Source organism: Tupaia chinensis, unplaced genomic scaffold (assembly GCF_000334495.1).
Source record: "Tupaia chinensis unplaced genomic scaffold, TupChi_1.0 Scaffold143651_1, whole genome shotgun sequence".
NCBI classification, from domain to species: Eukaryota; Metazoa; Chordata; class Mammalia; order Scandentia; family Tupaiidae; genus Tupaia; species Tupaia belangeri.
Window position 1 is genome coordinate 1,419,496 of NW_006203500.1, and position 26,775 is coordinate 1,446,270.

The following is a 26,775-nucleotide window of genomic DNA, read 5'->3' on the forward strand; positions in this document are numbered from 1 at the left end:
CCCCCCAGGGGGATGGCCACACCACAATCCCTTCCCCTCCATTCTCCTCTCGGGATCTTGGGCACGCACACACATGCACCCGGCGTGAGATTTAAGCCACTGGGTCCGGGACACGAACTGCGGTTGACTACGTGGGAGTCCAGCGACATAGCCATTACGCTAACTGCTGGCCCCAAGGTGTGATTTTCAAGCCAGCAGATCTGAGACTCAAACCACGGTCAGCCATGTGGAAGTCTAGCACCTTAATCACTATGCCACTTACTGGCCCCTAGATCTATAATACATTTTTTAAAAAGAATTATTTATTTAACATTATTTCTTACTAGTTTTTAATTTGACCAGAGAGAGACACAGAAAGAGAAAGGGAAAGTAAGAAAGGAGGCTGCCAAGTCTGGGACTCAAACCATGGTCAGCCATGTGGGAGTCCAGCACCTTAACCACCATGCCACCTGTCGGCCCCTATAACACATTTTTAATTGATGTCTGCATATCTTGTGCAAGCTGCTGGATCCAGGACTCGAGCCACGGTTGGCCATGTCAAAGTCCAGTGCTCTGACACTGCACCAGCTGCTGGCCCCTTCTGTATCCCTTCTACTAGGGATTTATCAATTTTTTAAGTCTTTTTAAAGAATCGGCTTCTAGCTTCCTCGATTTCCTCGGCTGTATTATTTGCCTGGTATAGTAGGAAATGGTCAGACTCAGAGAAAGTGGAGAGACCGTACAGCGAGCCCTCGTGCACTCTCCCCAAGCCCTTACAGCTGGCCGCACTGTCTGTGTCGCCGGTGTCCATCCATCCGTCCTTTCCTCTGTCACTTACCCAGGGCGTTGCTGCATTTCAAAACACAGTGGAGGCCCAAGTGGCACTTCGCCCTGACCCACTTCAGCGCCCACGTTGCTGACGGAGGGAGCCGTGCCTGCTCTGCCTTGGGAACCGGTGACATGCCATGCAGTGGACACGTCTCCACCCCACGGGCTCATGGGGTCCGAGCTGCTTTGTGCGAGGCTCCGCTTCTCGGCACACCGGTCTGGCTGTTTGTTCACGCAGGTGGTGCATTGGCTTATCGTCCCTTCTTGGGGCTGAGGACTGACTGTCCTGTCACACAGAGAGGCCACATTTTGGTCGCCCACGCCCCGGTGGGTGGGCCCTGGTGCCTCCACGTTAGGGCCATGGTGGATGACGCTGTGCTGAACGTCCGAGCGTGGGCTTAGGCCCTCCACTTCCTGGCGGTGTGCCTTCTTGCTACTGCTGCTGATTCGTTAGTCAGACTTGGTTTCTTAGTAGCAGAACCTGCTGGAACTGACCCAAACGGAAGTGTGGAAGTTGTGATTAGAAACGGGGCCTCAGGGAACCCAGGTTAGGAGTCTAGCCGGGCTCAGGGCAGTGACACGGGGCCAGGGAGGCTGTTTGTATCTCTGTCCGTCCGTCTCCATGGCCAGCTCTCTCTCTCTTCCTCTGTGTGTCGGCCTCTCCCAATGGCCCTTCTGCACATAGCTTTCACTCTTTTTCTCTGCAGGATAAGTCTGCTGCCTTCCAGGAATCGCAGTTTCGGGTTTTTTTAGTTTAAAGATGGTCTTGCTGCTGGGTCCTCCTACTTCAGCCTCCACAAGTTGTTGCTGGGCCACAGGCACATGCTACCACAGCTGAGTCTTGACTGTGGTTCTTCAGGACTTAAAAATACTTCTGATTCACGACCAAACAGAGCTCGAACCCTCGTGGTTCGATTTTGTCCAGTAACGCTGTCCTCCGTGTTGCTTTTGTCGTATTCACTGGGACTTGCTTGTTCTTTGTCTTGTAGCATCAAGACCAAAGCATTTGCTGGTGTTTATCAATCCGTTCGGAGGGAAAGGACACGGCAAGCAGATCTACGAGAGGAAGGTGGCGCCGCTGTTCACACTGGCCTCCATCAGCACAGAGGTCATTGGTAAGGGGAATGGTCCCTGCTAGTGTGGAGAAGAGCAATTGAGAGTTACACAAAAGAGTCACTAGAGAAGGGAACCAGCAGTTAGCGTAATGGCTGTGTTGCTGGACTCCCACGCAGTCGACCGCGGTTTGCATCCCAGACCCGGTGGCTTAAAACTCATGCTGGGCGCGTGTGCGTGCGTACCCAAGATCCCGAGAGGAGAATGGAGGAGAAAGGATTGCGGCGTGGCCATCCCCCCTGGGGGGTGATTTCTCACTTTCTGTCTCTCTGTCTCTCTCTGTCTGGCGAGCGCACACGCCCTATAGCAAAAATCTCTCCAAAAAAAAAAAAAAGAGTCACTAGAGAATATTTTATCCTATAATATTGTTTTAAAGAAAGTGGAGTTTTTGTTTGTTTGTTTGTTTGTTTTTGAGAGGTTTTTGCTATAGGGTGCGTGTGCTCGCCAGACAGACAGAGAGAGACAGAGAGATAGAAAGTGAGAAATCACCCCCCAGGGGGGATGGCCACGCCGCAATCCTTTCTCCTCCATTCTCCTCTCGGGATCTTGGGCACGTACGCACACGCGCCCGGCGTGAGTTTAAGCCACCGGGTCCGAGACGCGAACCACGGTCGACTATGTGGGAGTCCAGTCACATAGCCATTATGCTAACTACTGGTCCCAAGAATATGGAGTTTAAAAAACATACCCAAATTGGAATCTTACAGAATAAAGAATGCAGTCTTTTCTAGCCAAGTCTTAGCCTATAAAGTGCTGAAGAAAATGAAAGTCCAAGACCATACACAGAATATTCTGCAAAAAAAGATAAATTTATACTTACCTAAAAAAAAAAAAAAAAGATAAATTTAAAGGGGTTGGGGCCAGCAGGTGGTGTGGTGGTTGGGGTGCTGGAGTCCCACGTGGCTAACCATGGTTCAAGTCCCAGACCTGGCGGCTGGCTTTCTCACTCTTCCTCTGCTTCTCTTCCTGTCTCTCTCTCTGGTGAGCATATGTGACCTATAACAAGTTTTTAAAAAAGTAATAATAGGGACTAGCAGATGACATATTTCTTATGTTGCTAGACTCCCACATAGTCGACTGCAGATCGAATCCCAGACCCAATGGCTTAAAACTTACACCAGGGGCATGTGTGTGTGTGCCCAGGATCCTAAGAGGAGGATGGAGAAGGGATTGCGGCATGGCCATCCCTTCTCAGGGGTGATTTCTCGCTTTCTATCTCTCTCTCTCTCCAGTGAGCGCACACGCCCTATGGCAAAAATCGCTCTTAAAAAAAAAGAGAAAATATTAGGAATAATTTCACCACTGAGTGACACATCCCGTGACACCACGTCTGGGCACTGTGTTCCCGACGCAGTGTTGGGATGAGAGACTGTGCACAGGGCTTGGCGTGCGCATTCAGAAGTCACTTGAAATGTGGGTCAAGAGCCTAAAAACATGAGGGTTTTGGTTTTTGCCTGGTGTTCTGTTTTCCAAAGATCTCCCAGGACACTCAGACATAGGAACTGAGGCCCACAGACCCCACTGTTACGCTCTCTGTAACGTAAGAACTAGGGACAATGCGAGGGTCCTCGAGCAGATGTGGGTTCACGGTTGTGGTACACCTGAGGGTAGCAGGGAACTCTTTAAGATAGCTTTTATAAAGAATTTCTAATGAAAAAGTGATCTGGGGCCATCAGGAGGTTAATGTCACTGGGCCCTACATTGTCGACTGCACGGTTCAAGTCCTGGATCCAGTGATTTGAAAAACATGCCAGGTTTGTGTGCGTTCACGCCTAAAATCCTGAGAAGAGAATGGAGGAGATGGGTTATGGGGTGGCCATGCCCCGTGGGGACTGATTTCTCACTCCCCCCTCTCTCTGTCTGTCTCTGTCTCTCCCAGGTGTGCACACATCTGAGAATAAACTTAAGAAAAAGTTGCGGTTGTGATAAAATGAGATCACGGGGTACAAAGTTGGGGTGCAACAGAATCTCAGTGACAGTTCTGGTTTTTGCTTTGGGCATTTCTGTGGACTTTTTTTTTTCTTTTTTAAGAGGTTTTTGCCTTAGGTCATGTGTGCTTGCTGGAGAGAGACAGAGATAGTGAGAGGGAAAGTGAGAAATCAGCCCCTGAGGGCGGCCACGCCACAATCCGTTCTCTTCCCAGGATTTTGGCATGCACACATGCATGTGTGTGAGTTTCAAGCTGCCGGGTCGGGGACTTGAACCACAGTCAGCCCTGTGGAAGTCTACTGACATAACCACTATGCCATCTGCTGGTCCTGACTGTAGACACTTCTATATTTTGGTATATTTTAGAATCTTGGCAGTAGCTTGAATAATAAGGGAAAATAATGAAACAGAAGATGTCATCTCTTTTGAAGAAACTGTTATTTGTTGGCGTTTAGAGGCCAAGAATGTCGTGGCTCACCCACGTAGACTGTGCCTTGAGAATGGCCGTGTCCCTCTGAGGGTAGCTTGATCCCTCTCTGTAAGAGGGATTTAGGTAAGATCTAAATCCGTCTTAGGGATTCCTTACAGCAAAACTTCCCGAAGGTATTGTATTATAGGACCTCAATCGAAAAGAATGGTTTGCCTATCATTTACAAGGGGACTTCAGAACGTTTACAGAAAAATGGAACCAAAATACGAGTTGATTCCATGTAAATCCATGCTTAGTTTTTTTTTTTTGTTTGTTTGTTTGTTTTTTAATTCATTCATCCATTTTAATTTAACCAGAGAGAGACAGAGAGGGAAAGTGAGAAAGCAAGCCACCAGATCCAGGACTTGAACCATGGTTGGCCATGTGTGAGTATCCAGCAACTTAACCACCATACCACCTGCTGGCCCCCATGCTGAGTTTTTTTTGTAATGCTCATTTCACACTTTCTGAAGACCTTTTGTGTGTTGTTTCTGTTTTTTTTTCTAAGGGGATTTTTGCTCTAGGGTGTGTGCTCGCCAGAGAGGCAGAAAGCGAGACATCACTCCTCAGGGATGGCCATGCTGCAATCCCTTCTCCTCTATTCTTTTGGGATTTGGGGCACACATGCACATATGCTTGTCATGGGTTTCAAGCCACTAGGTCCGGTATTTGAACCATGGTCGGCCGTGTGGGAGTCCACCGCCTTAACTGCTGTGCCACCTGCTGCCCACCCCAACGCCCTGTGTTTTAAATAAAGACCACAGATGTGCGTGTAAACGCTCGGTGTAATGGCTTTCTCCCACAGTGACTGAGCACGCCAACCAGGCCAAGGAGACGCTGTACGAGATGAACGTAGACAAGTACGACGGGTGAGTGGCCTGCCTCCCCGACCGCGTCCTGCGTCCACGCGCTGCCCCGCTCTCTCGTGCCCTTCGCTGCCATGCTTTCTGACTGTCGGCGTGAGCATGCTGTTAGGGACAGGCCGGAGAGGCAGAAAGCCTGGAGGCGCCGGTGCGTGGACCACTGTCAGTCTTGGTGATAGGCTGCCAGAGGCTGCTGAGCTCCCCAGGAGAGAGGGAGAAAGCACCCCCAGTGCGGCGTGGCCCCGCCACAACCTGCTCCCCCTTCTTTCCTTCCTGTCGGGATTTTGGGCACACATTCACATGATCCCCGACTGTTTTGGAGCCACCTAGCCAGGATCTGCCCACAGGCAGCCGTGTGGGATCCAGCTCACTTAACCCCTGGGCTCCTCCACAGACTTTATAAGACGTGATTACGTAGCCCCCGTGGGCATGGAGGTCAGTCACGTAAAGCTCACAGGATGTCGCTTTCCTAGTTTCGGACTCCGCTATCCTGTTACATTCTGTCATTTCCCAGAACCGTCATTTTTAAGGCCTGTATCATATTCTACCATATGGCTGTCTCATAATTCATTGAACTCGTCTCACTCCTAGATGTTCACAGGCCTGCCAGTTTGTGCCGTTGTATAATGTAGCATCCCTGTGTGGGATGGCTGTGCATGCAGCTACATTTTTTTCAAGGTAACTTCCTAGAGTCATAAGAGAATAGAATCTCTTCTCTATATCGCCATATTGCATCCTAAAAGTCTGTCTGTACACATTCTTTCTTGGAGCCTGCCACGCCCTGTCCGCGTCATACTTGGTGTTATCGTTGTGAGATGTTCTGCTGGGTGAGCCAGCATTGGGGTGGTTAAGGCGGCTGGATCCCACACATGTAGTTCAAGTCCCGGACCTGACAGCTGGAAAAGCATGCCCCCAGTCCTGAGAGGGGAGTGGAGGAGGCGAGATTGAGGCATGGCCACCCTCAGGTTACCTCACTTCCCTCTCTTTCTCTGTCTCTCTCAGCACAGGAACCCCATGGCAAATTTTTAAAAAATTTTTTTTCTGCCAATTTGACAGAAAAAAATCTTTGTAAAAATCTTTTGTAAAAGTCTTTAATTTGGGGGACCAGCAGTTGGTGTAATGGCTATGTCGCTGGACTCCCTTGTAGTCGACCGTGGTTTGAGTCTCAGACCCAGAGTGGCTTAAACTCATGCCAGGCGTGTGTGCGTGCGTGCCCAAGATTCTGAGAGGAGAATGGAGGAGAAGGGACTGCAGCGTGGCCACCCCCCTGGGGGGTGATTTCTTGCTTCTTGTCTGTCTGTCTCTATCTTTCTGGCAAGTCCACACGCCCTATAACAAAAAGCTGTCAAAAAAAAAAAAGAAAAAAGAAACTTTAATTTTGTAAGAAACACGTTTTTGGCTCACTGGTTTTCTTGTTTGAATTGCTTTAATATCTCTGGCTCATTTCTTCTATGGGCCATAATTTCAATCATTCATTCTTTTTTCCAACAAATAACAGATAATTCATACCTATTGTCATATTGTTTTACAAATATTTCTCCTAGTTTTTTAATTTTGCATGTGGCATGCTTTTGGGCCAGCGGACATTTTCCATGTACGAAGCCAAATCTGTTCACCTCGTTCTAAGCTTTTCTTTGTGCTTAGAAACTCCATCTTCATCTTGAGTCTGACTGTCCCCCGTACTTACTAACGATTCTGAGAGGAGAATGGAGGAGAAGGGACTGCAGCGTGGCCACCCCCCTGGGGGGTGATTTCTTGCTTCTTGTCTGTCTGTCTCTATCTTTCTGGCAAGTCCACACGCCCTATAACAAAAAGCTGTCAAAAAAAAAAAAGAAAAAAGAAACTTTAATTTTGTAAGAAACACGTTTTTGGCTCACTGGTTTTCTTGTTTGAATTGCTTTAATATCTCTGGCTCATTTCTTCTATGGGCCATAATTTCAATCATTCATTCTTTTTTCCAACAAATAACAGATAATTCATACCTATTGTCATATTGTTTTACAAATATTTCTCCTAGTTTTTTAATTTTGCATGTGGCATGCTTTTGGGCCAGCGGACATTTTCCATGTACGAAGCCAAATCTGTTCACCTCGTTCTAAGCTTTTCTTTGTGCTTAGAAACTCCATCTTCATCTTGAGTCTGACTGTCCCCCGTACTTACTAACGATTGCTTTGTGGTGGTCGACTTTTTGTTTTCATCTGTTCCGTCTGGATCTTGTGAGGACGGCTGTAAGACACAGTATGCATATTTGTTGGAATCCTTATTCATTCCACAAGCATTCCTGAGCCTCTGCCAAGCCCTGGCCCACAGTGGTGCCAAAGTCCCACGGGAGCCATGGGGGACCAGTTTGCAGCTGCCCACGGGAGCCCCTCCCGCCCCTCCCTACCAGGAGTGTCCCCCATGGGCTGCACTCTTCCAGAGTCCTCCTGCCGGCAGCCTTGCCAGATTCTGAACCCCGGCCCCCTTCCCTAGAGACTCCGGGAGGATCACAGAGGTGCAACTCTATCTCCTAGGGGTGTTTCAGAACCAAGCTCCCAGACACCAGCTAGGGGCCAAGCTTGCAGGCTGCCCCTTCTGAAATGGGAGGCCTTAGGCCGCAGTGCTCAGAGGACCGTGTGGAAGGGGCCCTGCCCAGCCCTGCCCCTCCCGGAGAACCACGTGGAAGGGGCCTTGCCCAGCCGTGTCCCTCCCAGAGGACTGGAGGACCTGGCTGAGGGGCCCTGAGCAGCCGTGCCCTCCCTGCAGCGTCGTCTGTGTCGGAGGTGACGGCATGTTCAGCGAGGTCCTGCACGGCCTGATCGGGAGCACACAGAGGAGGGCGGGCATTGACCAGCATCAGCCCCGCGCCGTGCTGGCGCCCCCCGCCCTCAGGATTGGCATCATCCCTGCAGGTAAGGCGCCTGCGGGAACACGCCGCATCAGCCGCCCTGGAGGGCCGGTGGCTGCTTGGTTCAGACAGGACGGTTTTCCCTTCTGTGGTAGTGTGCGCGAGCGATGGCGAGAGAAGGAGAGAGAGCCCCTCGACAGGCCTCGCGTGCCGCGGTCCCTTCCCCAGCCCTGCAGCTCCCCAGGACCCTGGGGTGTGCTTTCAGGCCGACCGGGGGTCGACGCCTGCAGCATGTGGCCCCCAGCCTTGCAAGGCTGGTGCATGCCTTCTGCACCCCAGCGGCTGGGCCTCACGGCACCGTGTCTATAATTAGGGCTGCTGGCGGCGGCATTAGTTTTGTTTCTCCCCTTCAGGTTCATTCCTTTATTTCATTAGGTTCTTATCGCTGCGTAAGTATCCCATACTTATAGAAGGGGGAGGGGTGTTTCCCTCAGAGTCTTCCATGCCACCGTCCTGCCCCAGCGCTGTCAGCAGGGCCACAGCTGCACCTCTGTGCTCAGCCTGGGCGGCTGGGCCGGGACCCAACCGCGAGCCCCCGTGCAGCTGCAGCCCTGCCATGCCACCCTTGCCGTTGCACACTCACAGCTGGGCAGGCCCGAGCACTGGCGTGAATTCATAGGGAGCTTTGCTTGACCTCTCCACCCACCGACGCCAGCTTCACACAAGGCGCCAAGACCCGCACGGCTGACGGGGTGTGGTCCCTGCTCTGAGAGGACTGGCCAATTGTGGCTGGGGCTGCAGTCTTGGGGGCAGGAAGTGGCCATGCCCAGGGAGCTGGTGGGCAGGCTGTCAGGGCGTCCCGGAAGAGGTGACCTCTCGCGGGTGAAGACGCGGGAAGTCGGGCTGGGCAGCAGACACGCATAGGGGCAGGAATCGGCCGCTTGGGGGGCGCTGGGGCAGGTGTCACCCTCCCCTGGGAGAGCAGAGCTCTGCCCCGCAGGGTCGGTTTGCCTCTGTGCACTTCACTTCTTCCCAGGAAGCACTTGTTCTTTGAAGAACCATCCTGTGGAGCCGAGTAACGGCGAGGGCTGTGCGTGGCTGGTCCGAGGCTTTGCAAACAGTGAGCGCTCCCACTGCTGCCCCGCTGCGTCTGGCCCCTCCGTCGGGGGCACCTGCCCTGGCTGCAGGCCATGTTCCCGGCAAGCATGTCACGTCATGGCCTTGGGCTCATCACAGCTCAGTGAGGGGAAGGCCATGATTATGCTCGTGTCATGGATGCAGAGAGGAGTGGCAGGTGGCCAGCTGAGAACAGAGTGGGGGCACCAGCCTGGCCACCTTGCAGGAGGGACCTTGAGCCCTGGAGCCACCCTCTCGGCACGCCTCAGCCTCAGTCACAGCGGCGCCATCGTAGCCCTCCAGTCCCCGACAGGTGGCCGTGTGTGTCCAGTGAGCAGGGAACAGATGCTGTAAATGACGGTGGGGTCGGGTCGCCCCTTGGATGGGGTGTGTGCTGTTCTGGTTCAGGATCCGTGCTGGCCTGATAGCTAGTGAGTCCGTAATCCCCACCGAGGCCACGTTGTGTTTTGAAGGATAAACCCCGGGGAAGGTGTCTTGGGCAGTTCTTCGTACAGGGGGACCTTGTCTCCTGTTGGTCTTGGAAGAATGTCGTGGCTTGGCATGCCACTCAGGAACTGAATCCTGCCCGACGCAGGTGCCCTGCCTGTCCGAGGACCCCAGGGAAGATGCAGCCCTTTGGCTGAGCCAGTAGAGCCTTGGCCCCCAGGTGACAGCCGTCCCTATGGTTTAACCAGACAGTTACAAACACATCCCGTCAGATTGCGACAGAGCCTGGGGCTGGCCTCTCCTCCTGCTCTGGCTTCTGGGCTCCCATGGCCTCTGTTCTCACACTCAGGCAGGACCAGGCAGGAGGGTGGTCAGAGGCTGCTGGGACGTGTGCAGAGGTGGGCCCTGGGCCCTCCGATGCTCCTGTGCCCATAGCAGGGAGCTTGGCCTTCCTCCGGCGCCCCCGGCAATGAGCCCAGCCCTGGTGTTGGGAGGTCGCTGGGCAGCTGACTGAGCACAGCTGGGAGGGGTGAGCCCTGTGTTCGGTGTCCACTCCTGCCCAGGGCCCACATTTCGGGCTGGCCAGACGGCTCCAGTGGAGTTCGGATTCTGCAAGTGCTGGTGGCCACAGCGCTGTGGCTCCCTAAGGCCCCATGCATTTGAGAGCCAGGGCGTGACTCCTTTGCCGCCACCCTCACCGGACACTGGCGCCTGCCCCCCTGTGGCTCTCACAGGCCCATGACCTCTCTAAGTTCACCTTGTCCTCCTTCAGGCTGGGTCACACGGTGCCTGGTGCCTGGGCCCGGGCGCGTGCATGCGTGTCTGGGTGACTGATCCCAGCAGGCAGGGCTGGCGATGGTGAGCACCCCAGTCACTGGATCCCCTCATTATCCATGCAGGACCCTGGGGGTTTTGAACTTCGGTAACCTTCCTCCCAGGGCTCTGTTTACTTGCTCAGATTAGCTCAAAGCTGATTAGTCTCCTGCTGCTGTGAGGCCCGTGAGAGCTCTGGGTGTCACAGAGTCCAGCCTCTCCGGTTACACGTGAATGTGTATCAGCACATCTGTAGGAGGCCACCGTCACTCCTGCGACCCTTTGTCTAGCCTGATCCTTTAATTGTGTCTGCTTCTCTTCGCTGGAGCTAGTGTGTCTGTTACATAACCGAGGCGTGAGGAGGCGTGAGCGGGCCCGGAGCAGCAGGAGAAATCCCTCCGGAGCTGGTCCGTCCTGCTCGCCCACTGGGCGGCTGGGGCAGTGGCGGGCAGACACCGGGCCCCGGGTGGGTGCTGTGAAGAATGTCCAGGGTCAGGACTGCTGTCCCATGTGTGTGGGCAGTCCTGGGGACCACAGATCACTCCTGGAGTGCGATCCTTGGGAGGCTGTGTGGGATCGACCTTGGGCAAACTCAGTTCTGCCTTCATCTGAGCCAGAGAGTGGCGAAAGGAAACAGCCAAGCCACTGAGTGGCTCTGTGTGGCCTTCGCTGGACCCAGCTGGTTCAAAGGCCTGAAAAGGTCCAGGTTCTGAACAGCATTTCCTCGGGCATGGAATCTATTTCCTTGGTCCAGGGGCCTCTAGCCTGGCCCTTCCTGTACACACCAGCCACCTGCCCCGTCCCAGCCCGGTGCCTGGCCCCCAAGGCACTGTGTCACCGACCAAGGTGCTTGTGTTTGGGTGCCCTGGGAGGGAGCAATGCTCTGCCAGTTCAGGGGAGTGCAGCACAGTGCTTAGAGGACACGGGAGGGACTTTGGGGACACAGGGCCCCGTCACTTGGCCTCACATGTCAGGGAGGCTTCTGGAGGAGTCATCATTGGAACCGAGAAGTGCCCAGTGCGGGGGGTGAGGGGTGCCAGTTCCAGCACCAGGAAGGCGAGCTACGTGGCCCGGTTAGCAGAGTGGGGGCCGCGCTGGGCGTCCTGAAGCCCTCTGCTGAGAGGAGACTGTGCCCCGGGCCTGCTCCATGCTCCCCGGAAGCTGAGTCAGGGAACCACACGGCCAACTCTGAGTTCACACCAGAGCACCTGAAGGCCGAGGGGCCCCTGAGGGCCAGAGGACCTCCAAGATGGTGGCTAGGTCGGACTGGAGTGACACACAGTGTCCAAGGCTCTGCCGCGAACCGGGTGCTGGACAGCAGGAGTGGGGAGCGGAGAGCGGAGGGCCTTGGGCAGGGAGAGGCTGCTCTGTGCCTTGGTTTTTCATCCACGAAAATCTCGTTTTTTCAGCAAATCCTCTCTGAGACCTATGAGATGACCCAGTCCCCCACATACTGTACCCCAGAAGGACAGCGTGGAGTGCAGACGTGGGTCCAGCCCGGGAGCAGCCCCAGTGAACCAACGTCCCTCTTCAGCATTGTGGGAGCTCTGGGCCCATTTGTCCAACAGAACGAGTTTCCCCTTACTTCCTGCCAAAAACCACATTCACCCCTGCCCCGGGAGCCGGCCTGGTGTGCGGGGGCCTGATGTCTGGTCTCCCTCTGTCTAGCCACGGTCCTCCATGGAAGGACCGCCTTGAGCAGCTCAGTCAGCAGATACGATGATCGAGCTTGGGCACCACCCGATGGCCAATCTTATGGTTGCAAAAGGATGAGGTGGCAAGGAAATGTTTGCTTTTCCCCCCGGAGCAAAGCCCGCGCACGTCCCTTCGTGAGACTTCCTTCCGAAGTGTGTGACGGAGGGCAGTTAGAGCCAGACGGGCCGCAGGTACAGGACGGACTTCGGAGCCCTGCGTTTACAGGCGCGCAGCGAGAGCTGGGCGCCGGGGCCTCGTTCTTGTTTGGGGTCATCGCTGAGCCCCACGGACTGCACACTCGTTTCTGTACCTCGCCAGAGAGAGAGAACGAGAGCGCACCTCCCCGAGAGGGAGGGCCACGAGTGTCGTCCCCCCTCAAGTCCCCCGTGTGGATTTCAGGGACACATGTACGTGCCCAGCGTGTCTTCAGTTCACTGCACCTGGGACTCCAGCTGCCCCGTTGGCCGCGTGGGATCCAGCGCCTATCCCACGCCATCAGCTGGCCCCAAAGATGATGGAATGTACGATTACCACCGACCGGGGGCAGGGCCGGCGTCCGGGGCCTTCCATCCTGAGGGGTGGATTGTGAGGGAAGAAGGTGCTGGTCCGCGGAGGGGAGGGCCCTGTGGACACCATGAGGAGTCCTCGGGGTGTGGAGGACATCTCAGGCCCTTCTGGGTCAACAGCTCTTTTCACGCTTGTTCTCAGAAATTGGGGACTTATTATTTGGACACCCTTAACAATAAAGAGGGGGGGCAGGAGAGGGCCGAAGCCACGAAGTTTTGCTTAGGGACTGTAAATTACCTTCTAAAAGTTGATCACTCCTAAATCAAGTTCCTTTACATTGTCCTAACTTTTCAGCTCATTTTAAAAATGAGATGTCACTCAAGTCTCTGAGTTAAGAGTAACTAAAAAGAAAAATACACATGTTGGGTGTGTGTGTGTGTTCGCGTGTGTGCGTGTGTGTGCGTGTGTGCGTGTGCGTGCATGTGCGTGTGTGTGTGCGCGTGTGCACGTCACCAACCGTCAGAAGCCATACCTTGGCTTAGGGTGGAAATTAAGAGCCTTCCACTCTGGTCTGAAGCGGGACCAGATCCTGGTATCTGAGAGATCCCAGAGACAGTTGAACCGCGACCTCTCAGGCCATCAGCGGTCACTGGGGATGCACGGCCGGCAGACCGGCAGAGGTCGGGCCTCCTGGGACCTGGGCGGTGCTCCTGTGCCTGTTAGCCCCTGACACTGCAGTGCCAGGTCCCACCCCAAGGCTGATGTAGGAACTCCAGACTAGGCTGCAGGGGCTGCTTGGCATGTCTGTGAGACAGTCAGGTGTGGCTTAGTGGGGAGACGCTCCAGGACACATGTCGTTGGCGAGTCCGTGGAACGTCACAGCGTGTGCTTAGCAAACCCAGCTGGGGTAGCCACCACACGCCCGTGCTGCGTGCTGAGCCTGCTGTAATAGCTCTTTTCTTTTTTATTTTTCTTCAAGGTTTTTGCCATAGGTTTATGTGCCCACTGGAGAGAGACAGACGGAGAGAGGGAAAGTGAGAAATCCATCCCCCTGGGGGAGCGCCACGCAGCAATCCCCTCTCCTCTGGTCTCCTCTTGGCCCCTGGGCCTGCACACACACGCACCCGGCATGACTCCCAAGCTACCAGTCCGAACTCAAACCGTGGTCAGCCACGTGGGAGTCCAGCGCCTCAATCGCCATGCCGCCTGCTAGCTTTGTTTCTTTTCCTTTCTACGGTCATGCCTGGCTGTGAGGGTGGGCTGGGAGTGGAACCCGGGCTTCCCATGTGACCTCAGCTGCCAAGGAGCAGCCTCACCCAGCACGTGCCCCTGTGCCGGGCCTGGTGCAGTCTCCCGCAGCGCTGGGTTTGTCTGAACACTGCCGTGCAGCCCATGGCTGCTCTCGGATCGCCTAGCCCCACAAAACTGCAGAGTTAGCCTCTGAGCCGGGGGCTCAGGAGTCACTGAGAAATAACAGTGGGGAGTCTCTGCATCTCAGAGAGTCTCCTGGACCGTGAGATGGCCAGACAGGATGAAGCGAGGAGGGCCGGCCGCACTGCTGCCCCCGGCTACCCAGGTGTGCCCCGCGCAGACACTCACTGCCCTCTCCCCACACTCTGAGGCCACACCATGGCCACCCGAAGTTCCAGGTGATGGGGAGGCCCTGGCTGTGGCCCGGAGTGTGTCTGCCTGCCCAGGTCCATGGGCTCAGAGGGGTGTAGTGCCCCACCACCTGTCGGCTGGGGGCTGCTGTCCTCTGATGGGGGTCAGCCTGTGTGGAAGCACGGCGCCGGCATCGAGCGTGTCTCGGGAAACTTCTCGGCGGCTCCTTTCTCCCGTGACCTTCATGGCTGACCTTGCTTTTGTGCACATTCCCGCTGATGCGCCGTGACTGGGGCTCCGGGGTGGAAGAGGGCCGCCACCTGCAGAGGGTCACCGGGGCCGAAGTGGGCGCGCTGCTCCCCTAGCCATGGTTGGAGCTGACGTTCGTCGGGCACTGTCTGGCGTTACGCGGCGTCGCTCTCCATGTCGCCGGTATCCACCGTCGCGGAGGAAGGGAGCTGGGCCAGTCGTGTCGTGGGGAGCCTGCACAGCTGTAAGCGGCTGCGGTGAGCCTGAGGGCCTCTCTGTCCTCCTCAGGGTCCACAGATTGTGTGTGTTACTCGACGGTGGGCACAAATGACGCGGAGACATCTGCTCTGCACATCATCGTCGGTGAGTCCCTGTCTGAGGGCGAGACGTTCCACGTAGAGAGCTGGGCCCTGTGCTCACGGGAATGGGCAGCCCCCTCGCTTCCCTGCTGTCCTGTGGCACCACAGCTGCTGTCAGGTGGAGCCCCTGCTCCGTCTTGTCTCTGCTGTGTGCCCCTCACCTTTCTGCCTCTCTGGGCCAGTGGGAGGGACCTTTCACAGACAGGAGCCCAGAGAGCCACACCTCTGCCCAGAACCCGGGAGTGGGGTGCCCTGGCACCTCGTGTCGGCTGCCCAGGACCTCATCCACTGCAACCAGTGCTGCCCTCAGGCTTGGGCACGTCCTGGCTCGTCCTCCTGCCCAGCCCCTGCACCACGTGGTCGGGACAGGCCTCCCTGGCCTGGCCTGCACACGCAGCCTCAGCTCCCTGGTTGTCCCCACAGAGGGTGGCCTCCTGCTATCCTCTTATGTCTCGTGCCCTCTCTGCCTTCTCCCCAGAGGCAGCAGGAAGCTGCCATGCCCCTCATGCATGTCTGCTGCGTCAGTGCTGGGCAGGGTGGGCACCCAGCCACATCCTTCTGCGAAGTGCATGCCAGGCTCAGAGCCACTGCTTCTGGGGGCCACAGACGGGTGGGCACTAGGAGTGCTGTCCAGGGAGCTCGATCTGGCCGAACCTGCCCTCCCTGTCCTGTGGCCCCGCTTCGCGTGCTGCTGAAGTCACCAAGGCCGTGCGAAGAACTGCACCCATTGTCCCGTACTTCAGCAAGCCACGCACGCTCCCCGCAGTCTCAAAGCCCCCTTCCTTTCGGACGTCAGCGTTAACCAGCTTCTGGCCCACGGCGCAGCCACCCCAGCCCGTTTGTGAAACTTGAGTCCGTTTTGTCGTTCGGATCAGAAACACAGGCCCAGTGCCCGAGAGCGATGGCCGTCGCGTTAGACACGTCCCGTCAGTGCTGTTGGCCAAGGCAGCCCCTCCGGTTGCACAGAACTGTGGGGCCGGGGCGGTCGCAGCGCGGGGTGGGAGGGAACGTGGCCCGCTCGGCTTCCCCGCAGGAGACTCACTGGCCATGGACGTGTCGGCGGTGCACCACCACAGCTCGCTGCTGCGCTACTCCGTGTCCTTGCTGGGCTATGGCTTCTACGGGGACATCATCAAGGACAGCGAGAAGAAGCGCTGGATGGGCCTCGTCAGATACGACTTCTCAGGTACCCTCGCCCGTGCTGCCCGCCCCGTCTCCAAGCACCCACCGCTGCCGTTGGCAGAGGGAGCCGGGGCTGCTCTGCTGTGGTCTGTGCTGGGCAGAGCAGGGCCCAGGAGCAAGGCGGGAGGCCTGCACTGAAACCCGGACCCTGTGCCCCATCCTGTCCTCGGGGCCCAGCGTAGGCAAACCCGGTAGGCTCCACTGAGTCTTGGACTGACGGGACCCCTGAGAGTGAGGCATGGATGGTAACCAGCCACCTGGGGCAGCCGAAGTGGGAGTTTTAAGGGAAAAAAGTGCTTTATCATCACTCTGAGTGTATCAGTGCCGGTGGCGAGAAACAGCGGTGACATCCGTGCTAGCGCCTGGCTATGGCTTCTGGCACAGCGGCCTGCACCGCCCTGCGCGTGCGCTCGGCTGCTCCCTGCCAGGCCTCGCTCAGACACCGTGGGCGGCAGAGTCCTGTGTGCTGTGGGTATGGAGGAGACGCCATGTCACGCCTGCTCTCAAAAGGCCACCTGATTGAGAGCCCTCACGGCTCACAGCGGGCACTCCTGCCCCAGCAGGCAGAGGCTAAGGACCAGCCCGAGTGCAGGCCAGGATTCAGCCTGGGCGGGCACTAGCGCCCCCTGGAGGCTCAGAAACCCAGAGTTCCTGACCTGGGTCTGGGTGGGCCCAAGCCTGGTCCCCCAACACCTCCTGTGACTGGCGGCAGCCACGGCCTGCCAGGGAGCCAGAGCCAGAGGTCGCCCGATGACACGGAGAGACCCGGCCTGCACATTTCAGCCGGGGCGGGCTGGGGGGCATGTCATCTCAGCTTCCAGATGCAGAAAAAGAACCTGGAAAAGACGTGGTGTTTGAAGCACGAGGTTCAGATGAACCCCCAGGCTGTGCTTAATGAACATCGCGTCTTAGGTTCCACCTCTTAGAGCTTACTTTTGGGCATATCTGTCATAAATTAAGTTGAATCATTTTTAAAAATAATTATTTTACTTAACTTTATTTATTTACTTATTTTGACCAGTGAGGGACACAGAGAGAGAGAAAGTACGCCACCAGGTCAAGGACTCGAACTGGTCAGCTATGGGGGAGTGTCCAGCACCTTAGCCACCATGCCACCGGCTGGTCCCTAAAGTCAAATAATGTCTAAATGCTAAATTCTAACCCCTTTTTTGAGAGAAAGGAATAGTAAGCAACTCGGTAAGCTTTCCATGGCTTAAAAACTCAAATTGAATTAAAACTTCAAAGTGAAAGTACAGGAAATGTCAGTTAGGTTTACCCAGACGTTAATTAGGAAGGGGATTCTGAGAGGGCGAGGCCGGCTCTGTGAGGGAAGGGCGAACCAGGATGCGTGTGGTCCGGTCAGCCTGGGAGCCGGGGGGCGCACAGCACAGCCCCTCCACGCCTGCCCACCCGAAGCAGCATCTGACAGGGTCCCGCCTACACCCTGCTCAGACACCTCTGGGGCTTCCTGTGGTCAGAGCCCGCCCCCACGTACAGCCAGGAAACCTTCTCCACGAGGTGGGGGGGTCTCACCGGCTGGGAGGCACGGTGTGGGAAGAGGGCCTTCGAGTTTTCGGGACCACTGGGGCTGCCCAGCCGCAGACGGGAGCAGGGACGCGGGTTTGGATAAGAGGCCACCCTGGGGAACCAGCAGTTAGCGTAATGGCTATGTCGCTGGACTCCCACGTAGTCAACCGCGGTAAACTCACGCCGGGCGCGTGTGCGTGCGTGCCCAAGATCCCGAGAGGAGAATGGAGGAGAAGGGATTGCGGCGTGACCATCCCCCCTGGGAGGTGATTTCTCGCTTTCTGTCTCTATGTCTCTCTCTGTCTGTCTGGCGAGCGCACGCGCCCTACAGTGAAAATCTCTCCCCCCAAAAAAGAGGCCACCCTGCAGGTGAGCCGGGCAGTGGAGCAGCCGCCCTTCCCTGGGGGCTCGGTGTGCTCGGTGCCCTCACCAGCCCCAAGTGGAGGAGCAGGGCAGAGGTGGTCCGGGCTGGTACTCGTGCCCCTCCCTGGTGCCGCCCTGGATGTGGGCTCCGCTCACTGGCACGCCCAGAGCAGTCCACAGGCCCAGCCCACGCCAGGCCCGGCAGGTGATCCGGCTGGCTGAGTTCAGGCGGAACCGAGCAGGAGTCGGGCCCTCCTGTGGCCGCTCCCTTGCGGGCGGGCGCACGTGGCCAAGTACTGTCCCCCTGCCGTGAGAATGCCCATCGGGGGCGGGGCTGTGTGTCCGGCCGGGAAGGGGTGCCCAGCTCCTGCTAGGTGTCGCCTGGAGGGCACGCCGCTCCCCTGCCGTCGCTCGCCCTCGCCGACCCTGCAGAGGTTAAAATCGCGGTGTCGTGGCCGAACGCTGACTGTGGATGTCTCTCGGCCACTCCGTCCCCAGGTTTAAAGAACTTCCTCTCCCATCACTGCTACGAAGGGACGGTGTCCTTCCTCCCAGCGCAGCACACGGTGGGCTCTCCGCGGGACGGGAAGCCCTGCCGGGCAGGGTAAGCGCACTCCTCGGTGGGCTTCTGCTGCAGATGCCGGACATAAGGCGGGGGCCGTTCCTGTGAGGGAGGCGGTGCCCGGGCAGGCGGCGCGTGGAGAGTGGGCAGGGCGTGCCTGGAGTGTGCGCGACATCGCAGGCACTGTGCCAGAGCCATCTCACCTGCAGCCGTGTCCCTGTGCCGGGCTGAGTCCTCTCCTGCTGGAGCGAGGACGCACATCACCCATCCGGCTCCTTGTCGGCGTGCCTCTGCCCTCTTTGGGAGTCCGGTGGGTGGAAAATGCAAGAGGCCACTTTTTTAGCAACTCCCTTGATACCACGCCCCACCCACACACCGTGTCCGAGTCCATCTGACCCGTGTGAAGCAGGAGTGTAGACAAGTCTTACAGTTCGCTTTTCCAGACCATGTGGCCACGTTAGTTCCTGGGGCCTCTCGAGGCTTACCGCCCTGGTTGGTGAGGACCTGGCTGAGGTCTTGAACAACACGACCTTGTCCTTTCTCAGGCCCTCAGATCGGGAGCGTCCTTCCCGGGCGCCTGCCTTCTTTCATGAGGAGTCTGAGGCCGCGACGTCGGGTTCCTTAGAGGCTAATGCCCTCTCAGTCAGTGCACCACTAAACCCAGCCCCCGAGGTGCGGATCTCAGCAGTGCGAACACGCATCCGGTGTGCCAGGGCAGAGGGTAAAGGCCCCCAAGGCCAAGAAGGGACATCGCAGACTGATGAGCAAGTTCTGAAGTACCTGCTTAGGGCTCCTTCCTTGGTTTTCACCGGGACGGTCACCGGGGATCTGTACCATTGCTGTTTCCCACCCGGTGCTTTGCTAGGGGCAAGGCCAAGCAAAACCGTGGCTAGGGTCACGCAGGTGTCCTCAGATCAGGCCTGCGCCCACCAGAGACAGACAGAAAGGGAGAGATTACCCCCGGGGAGGCGGCCACACCGCAGTCCCTTATCCTCCATTCTCCTCTTGGGACTTTCGGCATGCATGTGTGATGTTCAAGCTGTCAGGTCCAGGAATTGAACCGTGGTCGCCCATGTATGGGTCCACAGTCTTAACTACACACCACCTGCTGGTCCCCAGATTAGGCTGTTTATACTGTCCATAAATTTTAGAGAAAGATGTGTTGATTTTAAAAGTAGATCTAATTTCAATAATTTAAACTAGTATTCAAAAAAAAGGTATTTATAGGTAAGCCTTTGGGATTGAACTTTTTATCACAGAAGAAGAATTTTATTTTTAAATAATTACTTTATTTAACTTTATTTATTTACTTATTTTAATTGGGTCAGAGAAGGAGACAGAGAAAGCAAGCCGCCTGGTCTGAGACTTGAACCATGATTGACCACATGGGAGTCCAATGCCCTTAACTACCACACCACCTGCCGGCTCCAGAAGAAGAAATTAAAGACTTCAGATGTGCTGAGTGTGAGTACTTCATTGTCACATATTAAAGAGGAGGTGATAACATTTTTGTCTTTCAGATGCTTCGTTTGCAGGCAAAGCAAGCAACAGCTGGAAGAGGAGCAGAAAAAGGCACTGTACGGCTTAGAGAGCACTGGTAAGTCTTTCTGAACAGACCCAGTCTCCTACCTGTGTGCATCAGAGTGTTGGCTTTTGCCATCTTTCAGTCCACCGCCCCTCCGCTGCCAGCTTTTCTTCCTTGTTTTCTGTGTGTGCTGTTTCCCCCTGGTCCAGGCAGCAGTGCCCCACTGCTGGGGACGGTCTCCGGGAACAGGCCGTGTGAGCTCCAGGCTGCTGCTGTGAGGCCGAGCCGGGCTATCCCCACGCACTGGACAGGGGGTCGGCGAGTGTAGCGCAGCGTGTGGCCATGCACACCGTGCCTGTCGGCTGAGCAGCGCAAGAGGCCACGGGTGGCATAAGTGAATGGGCATGGTTGTCCCCAGCAAAACTTTACTCATGGACACTGAGTTCTGAGCTTCAGTTTTCACATGTCACAAAATACCATCGTCCTTTGTTTTTTTTAACCTGTATAAAATGTAAAAACCCTGCTGAGCATAGACACGCAGACAGGTGGTGGCCACTCTACTGTGGCCACACTGCAGCCCACTGATCCCGCCTATGCCACCGTTCCAAAGTCGCTGCGAGGAACAGTGGCTCAGCCCCGCCTTCCTTGGGCCCAGTCCTCAGTCCAGCTTGCTGCGGCCAGGCGTGGGCATTTTGGTGTCGGTGACAATGAGCCAGTTGCATTAAGGTGTGTGGCCCAGTGGGGAGGGGCCGTGGGGTGACCTCATCTGCCTGCCCGCCCCCGCTGCACCCCCGCCTGTAACACCCACCGTGCCTTTCTGTTCAGAGGAGGTGGAAGAGTGGCAAGTTGTCTGTGGGAAGTTTCTAGCCATCAATGCCACGAACATGTCCTGTGCCTGTCCCCGGAGCCCTAGGGGCCTCTCCCCAGCCGCCCACCTGGGAGATGGGTCTTCCGACCTCATCCTCATCCGCAAATGCTCCAGGTTCAATTTTCTGAGATTTCTTCTCAGGCACACCAACCACTACGATCAGGTAAGCAAGACGCTTGCACACACGATTGATGGGGTGGTTGCCTGTTTTACCCTCAGAGCGGCATGTACACTTGCCAGAGACCGGGAAGAGGGAGCAAGCACCTCTGTGGTGGTCTCCTCACAGCCCCTTCTCCGTTTCCCTACCCTGCTGGGATTTTAGGCACGCACACTCACCTCGCATGTTTTTTCAAGCTGCCAGAGCCAGGACTCGAACCATGCTATAAGCCACATGGGATCCGACTCCCTTAGCCGCGAGGCCACAGAGCCAGCCCTGCTGCAAGATTTATGTTGGCAAGTAGTTTAAATCTGAGCTGCCCCTGACATGTATCAAAGGAGTCTGTTCTTTAATTCAAAGGGAGGAGGGACAGCGTGTCAACGTTGAAGTGCCTTCAGGCCCTGGAGTGAGTTGAGTTGACGGCGAGATCGCCTAGAACAGTGTACCTATTACCTGGAGGCAGAGGAGCTCTCAGAGCAGGAAACGTGGAGCCTGTGCCCGAGGCACGTCACCAGCCTTTCTGCACTGACTCACCAGTTAGCGACTCTTGCTCGTGGCTACTCCTTACAAACTTCAGTTAAAAACATGGGACCGGCAGTTGGCGTAATGGCTATGTCGCTGGACTCCCACGTAGTCTACCGCGGTTCAAGTCCCGGACCCAGTGGCTTAAACTCACTTCGGGCGCGTGTGCGTGCGTGCCCAAGATCCCGAGAGGAGAAGGGATTGCAGCGTGACCATCCCCCTGGGGGTGATTTCTTGCTTTCTGTCTCTATGTCTTTCTGCGAGCGCACGCACCCTATACCAAAAACCTCTCAAAAAAAAAACAAAGAAACATAAATCTTTGAGGAAAGAAACTGCTAGATACAATTGTTCATATGATTTCTTACTGGTCATTTCTCTTCCTGTTTAACAGCAGAACACCGGGATGATAAAGTTTCAGATTGCTCTTGCAGGATACAAAGTAACATCTTAGGCTCCCAGAAATGGGTGCCATTCAGCTCCTTCTGCCGACTGGCCTGCTGACACTGGCAGCTCGCAGTCCGACGGCACTGGCACGTCTGGAGCTTTTGGCCACAGCCCCCAGTCATAGTAAAATTTGTTTTTATGCTTCCATCGTGTCATGTCATCGGGAGAGTCATGATGCATTTTTGTGTGGAAAAACATCAAGACTTTTCCAATCCAATATTTAAGACCTAGTCCAAGGCTGTTTTATATGGGACATTTTAAAAATAGCACACATTGAAAGGAGAATGCTCTGAGCCAGCCATGGCCTGGCTAGGCCCCTGTGGCTAACCGCGTGGTTCGTGTCTGAGACTTGCATCTTGAGAACAACTGAGCCTGTGTGTGCGTGAGCAAACCCTAGAGGAGGCGAGATGGGGAAGGGGCTGCAGCGTGACCGTGCCCCATGGGGCATTTCCTCACCTCTCTCTCCTGCTGCCTCTTGTGAGCGCAGGCACCCTCTGACAAATGGAGAGAATATTCCGCACATCTTTGCTGAGTGATTCTGTACGGGTGCTCGCCATTGTAGAGGAGCTATGGGTTCTGGAAACCACCACAAGGCCCGGAAGGCAGGCCCCTGGCTGCTCCTCCCTCCGCACTCACAGGGCTGGAAAGGGAGCTCGGGGCTGCCGCGCGCTCGGCCAAGGCCCCGTGTGCAGCGGGAGGCGCCGTCACCTGCCTGCTAGCTACACAGGAGGTCCAGAGCCCGGTTTCCCTTCTCTCGGCAGTTTGACTTCGCGTTCGTCGAGGTTCACCGCGTGAAGAAGTTCCAGTTCACGTCGAAGCATGCCGAGGACGAGGACGGGGACCTGCAGGAGCCTGGCAAGAAGCACTTGGGGCACATCTGCAGCGACCGCCCCTCCTGCTGCAGCGCGGCCGCCCGCAGCTCCTGGAACTGTGACGGCGAGATCCTGCACAGCGCCGCTATCGAAGTCAGGTGAGCGCTTGCCCTGCGGAGGCCGAGTCCCGGGAGTGCCGGGGTGCGGAGCTAACTTCCGGAGCTGCTCACGGCCTGTCCCTTCCTCCCTTCCCGCCCATGCCCGGCTGGCTGCAGACCTCGGTCTCTCTGCCCTGGTGTTCCTCCCCCTCCCGAAAAGCTCAGCTGTAAATATGTGGAACTGCCCTCACGGGCACCGCCCAGGTCCTGCCCACCAACCAGTCCACCAGGAGACCTTCCGCCTCACGGGACCACACTCAGCCGCCCTGAGCCGGGGCCCAGTCTGGGGGGCCGGTGCTGCAGCAGGAGGCAAAGGGAGCTGGGAGCAGGGACGGGGAGCCACCGAAGGGGACCATGGGGTGTGGAGGCTGCCCAGCCTGGGAGACCCAGGGAGTCTAGTGTGGCTGGGCCAGGATGCACACAGGAGAGGTCAGAGCCATGAGGCTGCCTGACCAGCCAAGGGGCCCCACAGGGCCTGGCCTGCCTCGCCGCCCTCCTCTCCGCAGGGCAGCACAGATCAAAGGGGCCCACGCCCCTGGCTGGCCTGCTGGATGCAGCACTGTGTCCTCCCACGCTGGGCTGCTGGGCCTGGTGGGGGACCTGAGTTACACCCGTGACAGTCAGAGGGAAGACGAGGACAAGGACGTTCCTTTCCTTTTAAGGTTTGTGCCACAGGGCACTAGTGCTCGGTAGAGAGAGACAGAGACGGTGAGAGGGAAAGTGAAAAATCACCCCAGGGAGACAACTGTGCCACAATCCCCTCTCCATTCTCCTCCTGGTTACTGAGCACACGTGCACATGTGTCCAGTGTGGTTTTCAAGCCACTGGTTCCAGGACTCTAACCGTGGCCAGCCGTGTGGGAGTCCATCATCCCAGCTACCACGCTACCTGCCGGCCCCACGAAGGACGTTCTTTTCCCCACGTAGAGACACAGTAAAGTAGTCTGTTTTTTTAAGTGCTTTTGTATTATCTCATATAAGATTGGGGAGACCTCTCAGATTCTAGGTGTCTTGTACCACGAGGGATGTCTTTACAACCTGGTCTACTTCACGGAAGCCGAAGTGAACGCTCGCTGAGGGCAGCACAGGTCGTGTTGAGGGAGAGCAGAGGCCCGCCCGGCAGCCCGCCCCCACTGCGTGAGCCGGCGCTGGCCATGGGCCTGGGTGCAGCAGGTGGCAGCAGTGACAGTGCAGCCACCTCACCATTCACAGCACCCCAGGCTAAAAGACTCCCAGCTGGCCAGCTGCCTGCCATGTGGCAACCTGGAGAGGGCTACCACCCACCGCATCCCACGGAGCCAGCAGGAGGGTCTCCAGCCCCGTCCCTGTCAGTGTGGCCGTGGTCACCTGGCATTGCACACCCAAGGACAGGAGGCTGCCAGAGGCTCCAAAAGACCCACTGGTCAGCTCTGTGCAGGGGCTGGCTTCTGTGGGCTCATTCTGCGAGTGGGGGGGAAGGCGCGGCAGCTCACCCTGGCTTAGGTGCTCGTTGAGGAAACAGGGCAGGGCACCCTTGAAGCGCTGTCTGTGTGTCTGGTAGACTTTGCTGGCCTTGAACCCGTCACCTGTGGTTTGTCACCATCATGAGGCATCTGAGGAGGCTGCGCTGACACTAACGAGCGAAGCCGCCATGGCCCCCCTCTGTGGGGAGATGGCCCTGCTGACTGGGACCCAGGGGCCTGCTATGCCTGCCCAGGCCTTCCGGGGACCCCGATGCACTCCTCAAATACCCGGGAGCCTGCCAGCACAGGGCCACTAGTCTTCCTGAGCGTCTCCTCCATGCCCGGAGGGCTCGGCGCCCAGGAGGACAGGGTGGAGGGGTGCTGTGTGGCCCGCTGCTAGCAGTCCAGCAGGCCGTGAGCGTCCGAGTTGGGTCTGTCGTGGCCCGGGCCTTCCACTTGGTGCCGCGTCCCTTTACAAACCAGGCCTCTCGGGCGCGCGAGTCTCTGTGTGCCCGGGACCTGCTCCCCGAGGCCAGCCATGAGTGGGGAACGCGTGGGGGCTGAGCACGGCTGTCTCTCTGCAGGGTGCACTGCCAGCTGGTCCGACTCTTCGCACGAGGCATCGAGGAAGACCCTAAGCAGGATTGCCACGGCTGAGCGGCCCCTATGCCACATCCACTCGTGCTTGGAAAGTACGAGAATCATTTGAGACAGTTACTACAGACCAATTATGTTGACAGATACATTCGAATTTAGAAATTTATTTTTGATAGTTAAACCTTGATTTTAGAAAAAATACCGTTTGTCAACAAGTTCGTACACTTCTTGGGTTCTGTGTGACTCCGGTCACGTTTCATAGTTCTGGCTCTCAGCAAATAGCTCTTGTCGATTTAGGGCTTGGCTTCTTAGATCATAATATGACAGGGCAGGCTGAAATCAGCCCGTTCGTGGCTCTCTGGCAATAATTACAGGGACATTAGAATAGGAGCATTTTCCAGAGGTCATGCCAGCTGGCCGGGAGGTAACCTCCGGGTCACCCAATCCGCTTTGCAAGACACCGTGACCAGGTTTCTGGAAGGAGCTGGCTGCCTGCCTCGGAAGACTGGGCCGCCACCTGGCCCTCCATGCTGCAGAGCTGTGATGCAGCAGCGCCTGCTCGGGCTGTGGGGGCGAGGCTGTGGGTGTGAGTGAGGGACCTGCACACGGTGCGGCTGCCCTGCTGTCGTCTCTGGTATTTCCGTGACAATCCAGCTGGGAGCGAGCGCAAGTCTGTCCTGCGAACACAGGCAGTGGCTCCGGGGAGCCTGGAGCTCAGCATCAGTGGGGCTGCTTCTGAGCAGCGCTTCTTGCTGACACTTGGGGGACCGCGCAGCACCTGCGTGTGTGTGGGGGGGTTGCTCCCACGCTCCAGCGGGAGCCCTTCGGTGCAGCCCTGTCGTCGGTGCCTGGTCTGGCCCGCCTGTCCCGTCTTCACACTGGAGTCTGGTTGTTGAAAGCTCTGTCCCTTTAAGCTGCCCGAGTGCATCCACCTCCTCCACGATGGGATGCTGCTTCCTGTCCTGGTGCTGGGGCCGCAGCTGTGCCTGCTCAGCTCCTGGGAGTCTGGTGCCGGCCACCTCCCTGGTGGGTCTGCCTCCACGCCGTGCGTGTGAGATGCGTGTGAGACAGTCGGTCTGAAATACAGGAGTGTGTGGCTTCAGCTCTGGTGTGCAGGGGGAAGGCTGGGCGGTCCCAGAGCAGGTCGTGCTTGGCTGCCCTGCCTGCTGCAGGTGGAGGTCATGGTCCGTGCCATGGCAGCCTCTAGCAGGCACATGCCTGTCGAACTCCCTTGTGCTGATTCAGATCGTTCGTCATCCAGCCCCTCGGGGCCAGATGAAAGGGCAGCTTCAAGGTGGTGTTTACGGACCGCGGCATCCAGGGGAATGGGGTTAGGGTTAGGGTTAGTCATGGCTGAGTGAAAATCTAGCTAGAAAGTGAAGAGATCAGGGGCTTCGGTCCCTGCTTGTTCCTGGTTGAGAAGAAACCAGACACGCAGGACCGGCAGCCCTTGGAGGGGCAGTCGCGCATATCCGTGGCCGGCGCAGGACCGGCAGCGGTCTAGAGCACCCAGGGCATGGGCGTGTGCTGAGGAGAGGCCCCATCGGGCTGGGCAGCCTGTCGCCCTGGGCCCCCTGGCATTGTGCTCCTTCCCAGGCTTCCCCCAGAAGTCTTCCGAGGCCGTGTTGTCCCTGGCAGGTGTCCCCGTGCAGTCTGTCCTGACATCCCTGCCCTTTCAGAGAGAAACAGAACGTGCAGTGTACGCAAGGCCCGCCCCCAGTGGCTGCGGTGACACTTACAGTGCACGCTGATGTCCCACCCGCAAAGCTGGACTGTCCTGGGGTACTGTGGGCGTCGGCCAGCCCTGCCTGGCCCATGTGT

At 56.9% G+C, this 26,775-nt stretch overlaps 1 protein-coding gene across 1 annotated transcript in view; it reads left to right on the plus strand.

Moving 5' to 3' along the window:
* CERK (ceramide kinase) overlaps positions 1-25,153 on the plus strand; it is a gene marked incomplete at its 5' end in the record, with an annotated part of 52,811 nt that extends 27,658 nt beyond the window's left edge. The window contains 10 exon segments of the mRNA XM_014582573.2: positions 1,797-1,922; positions 5,124-5,187; positions 7,927-8,072; positions 14,726-14,800; positions 15,830-15,982; positions 18,367-18,472; positions 19,951-20,027; positions 20,781-20,986; positions 22,708-22,916; positions 24,942-25,153. Of these exon segments, the coding sequence (XP_014438059.1) occupies positions 1,797-1,922; positions 5,124-5,187; positions 7,927-8,072; positions 14,726-14,800; positions 15,830-15,982; positions 18,367-18,472; positions 19,951-20,027; positions 20,781-20,986; positions 22,708-22,916; positions 24,942-25,014 (1,235 nt within the window).
* Between the last annotated feature and the right edge of the window lie 1,622 nt (positions 25,154-26,775).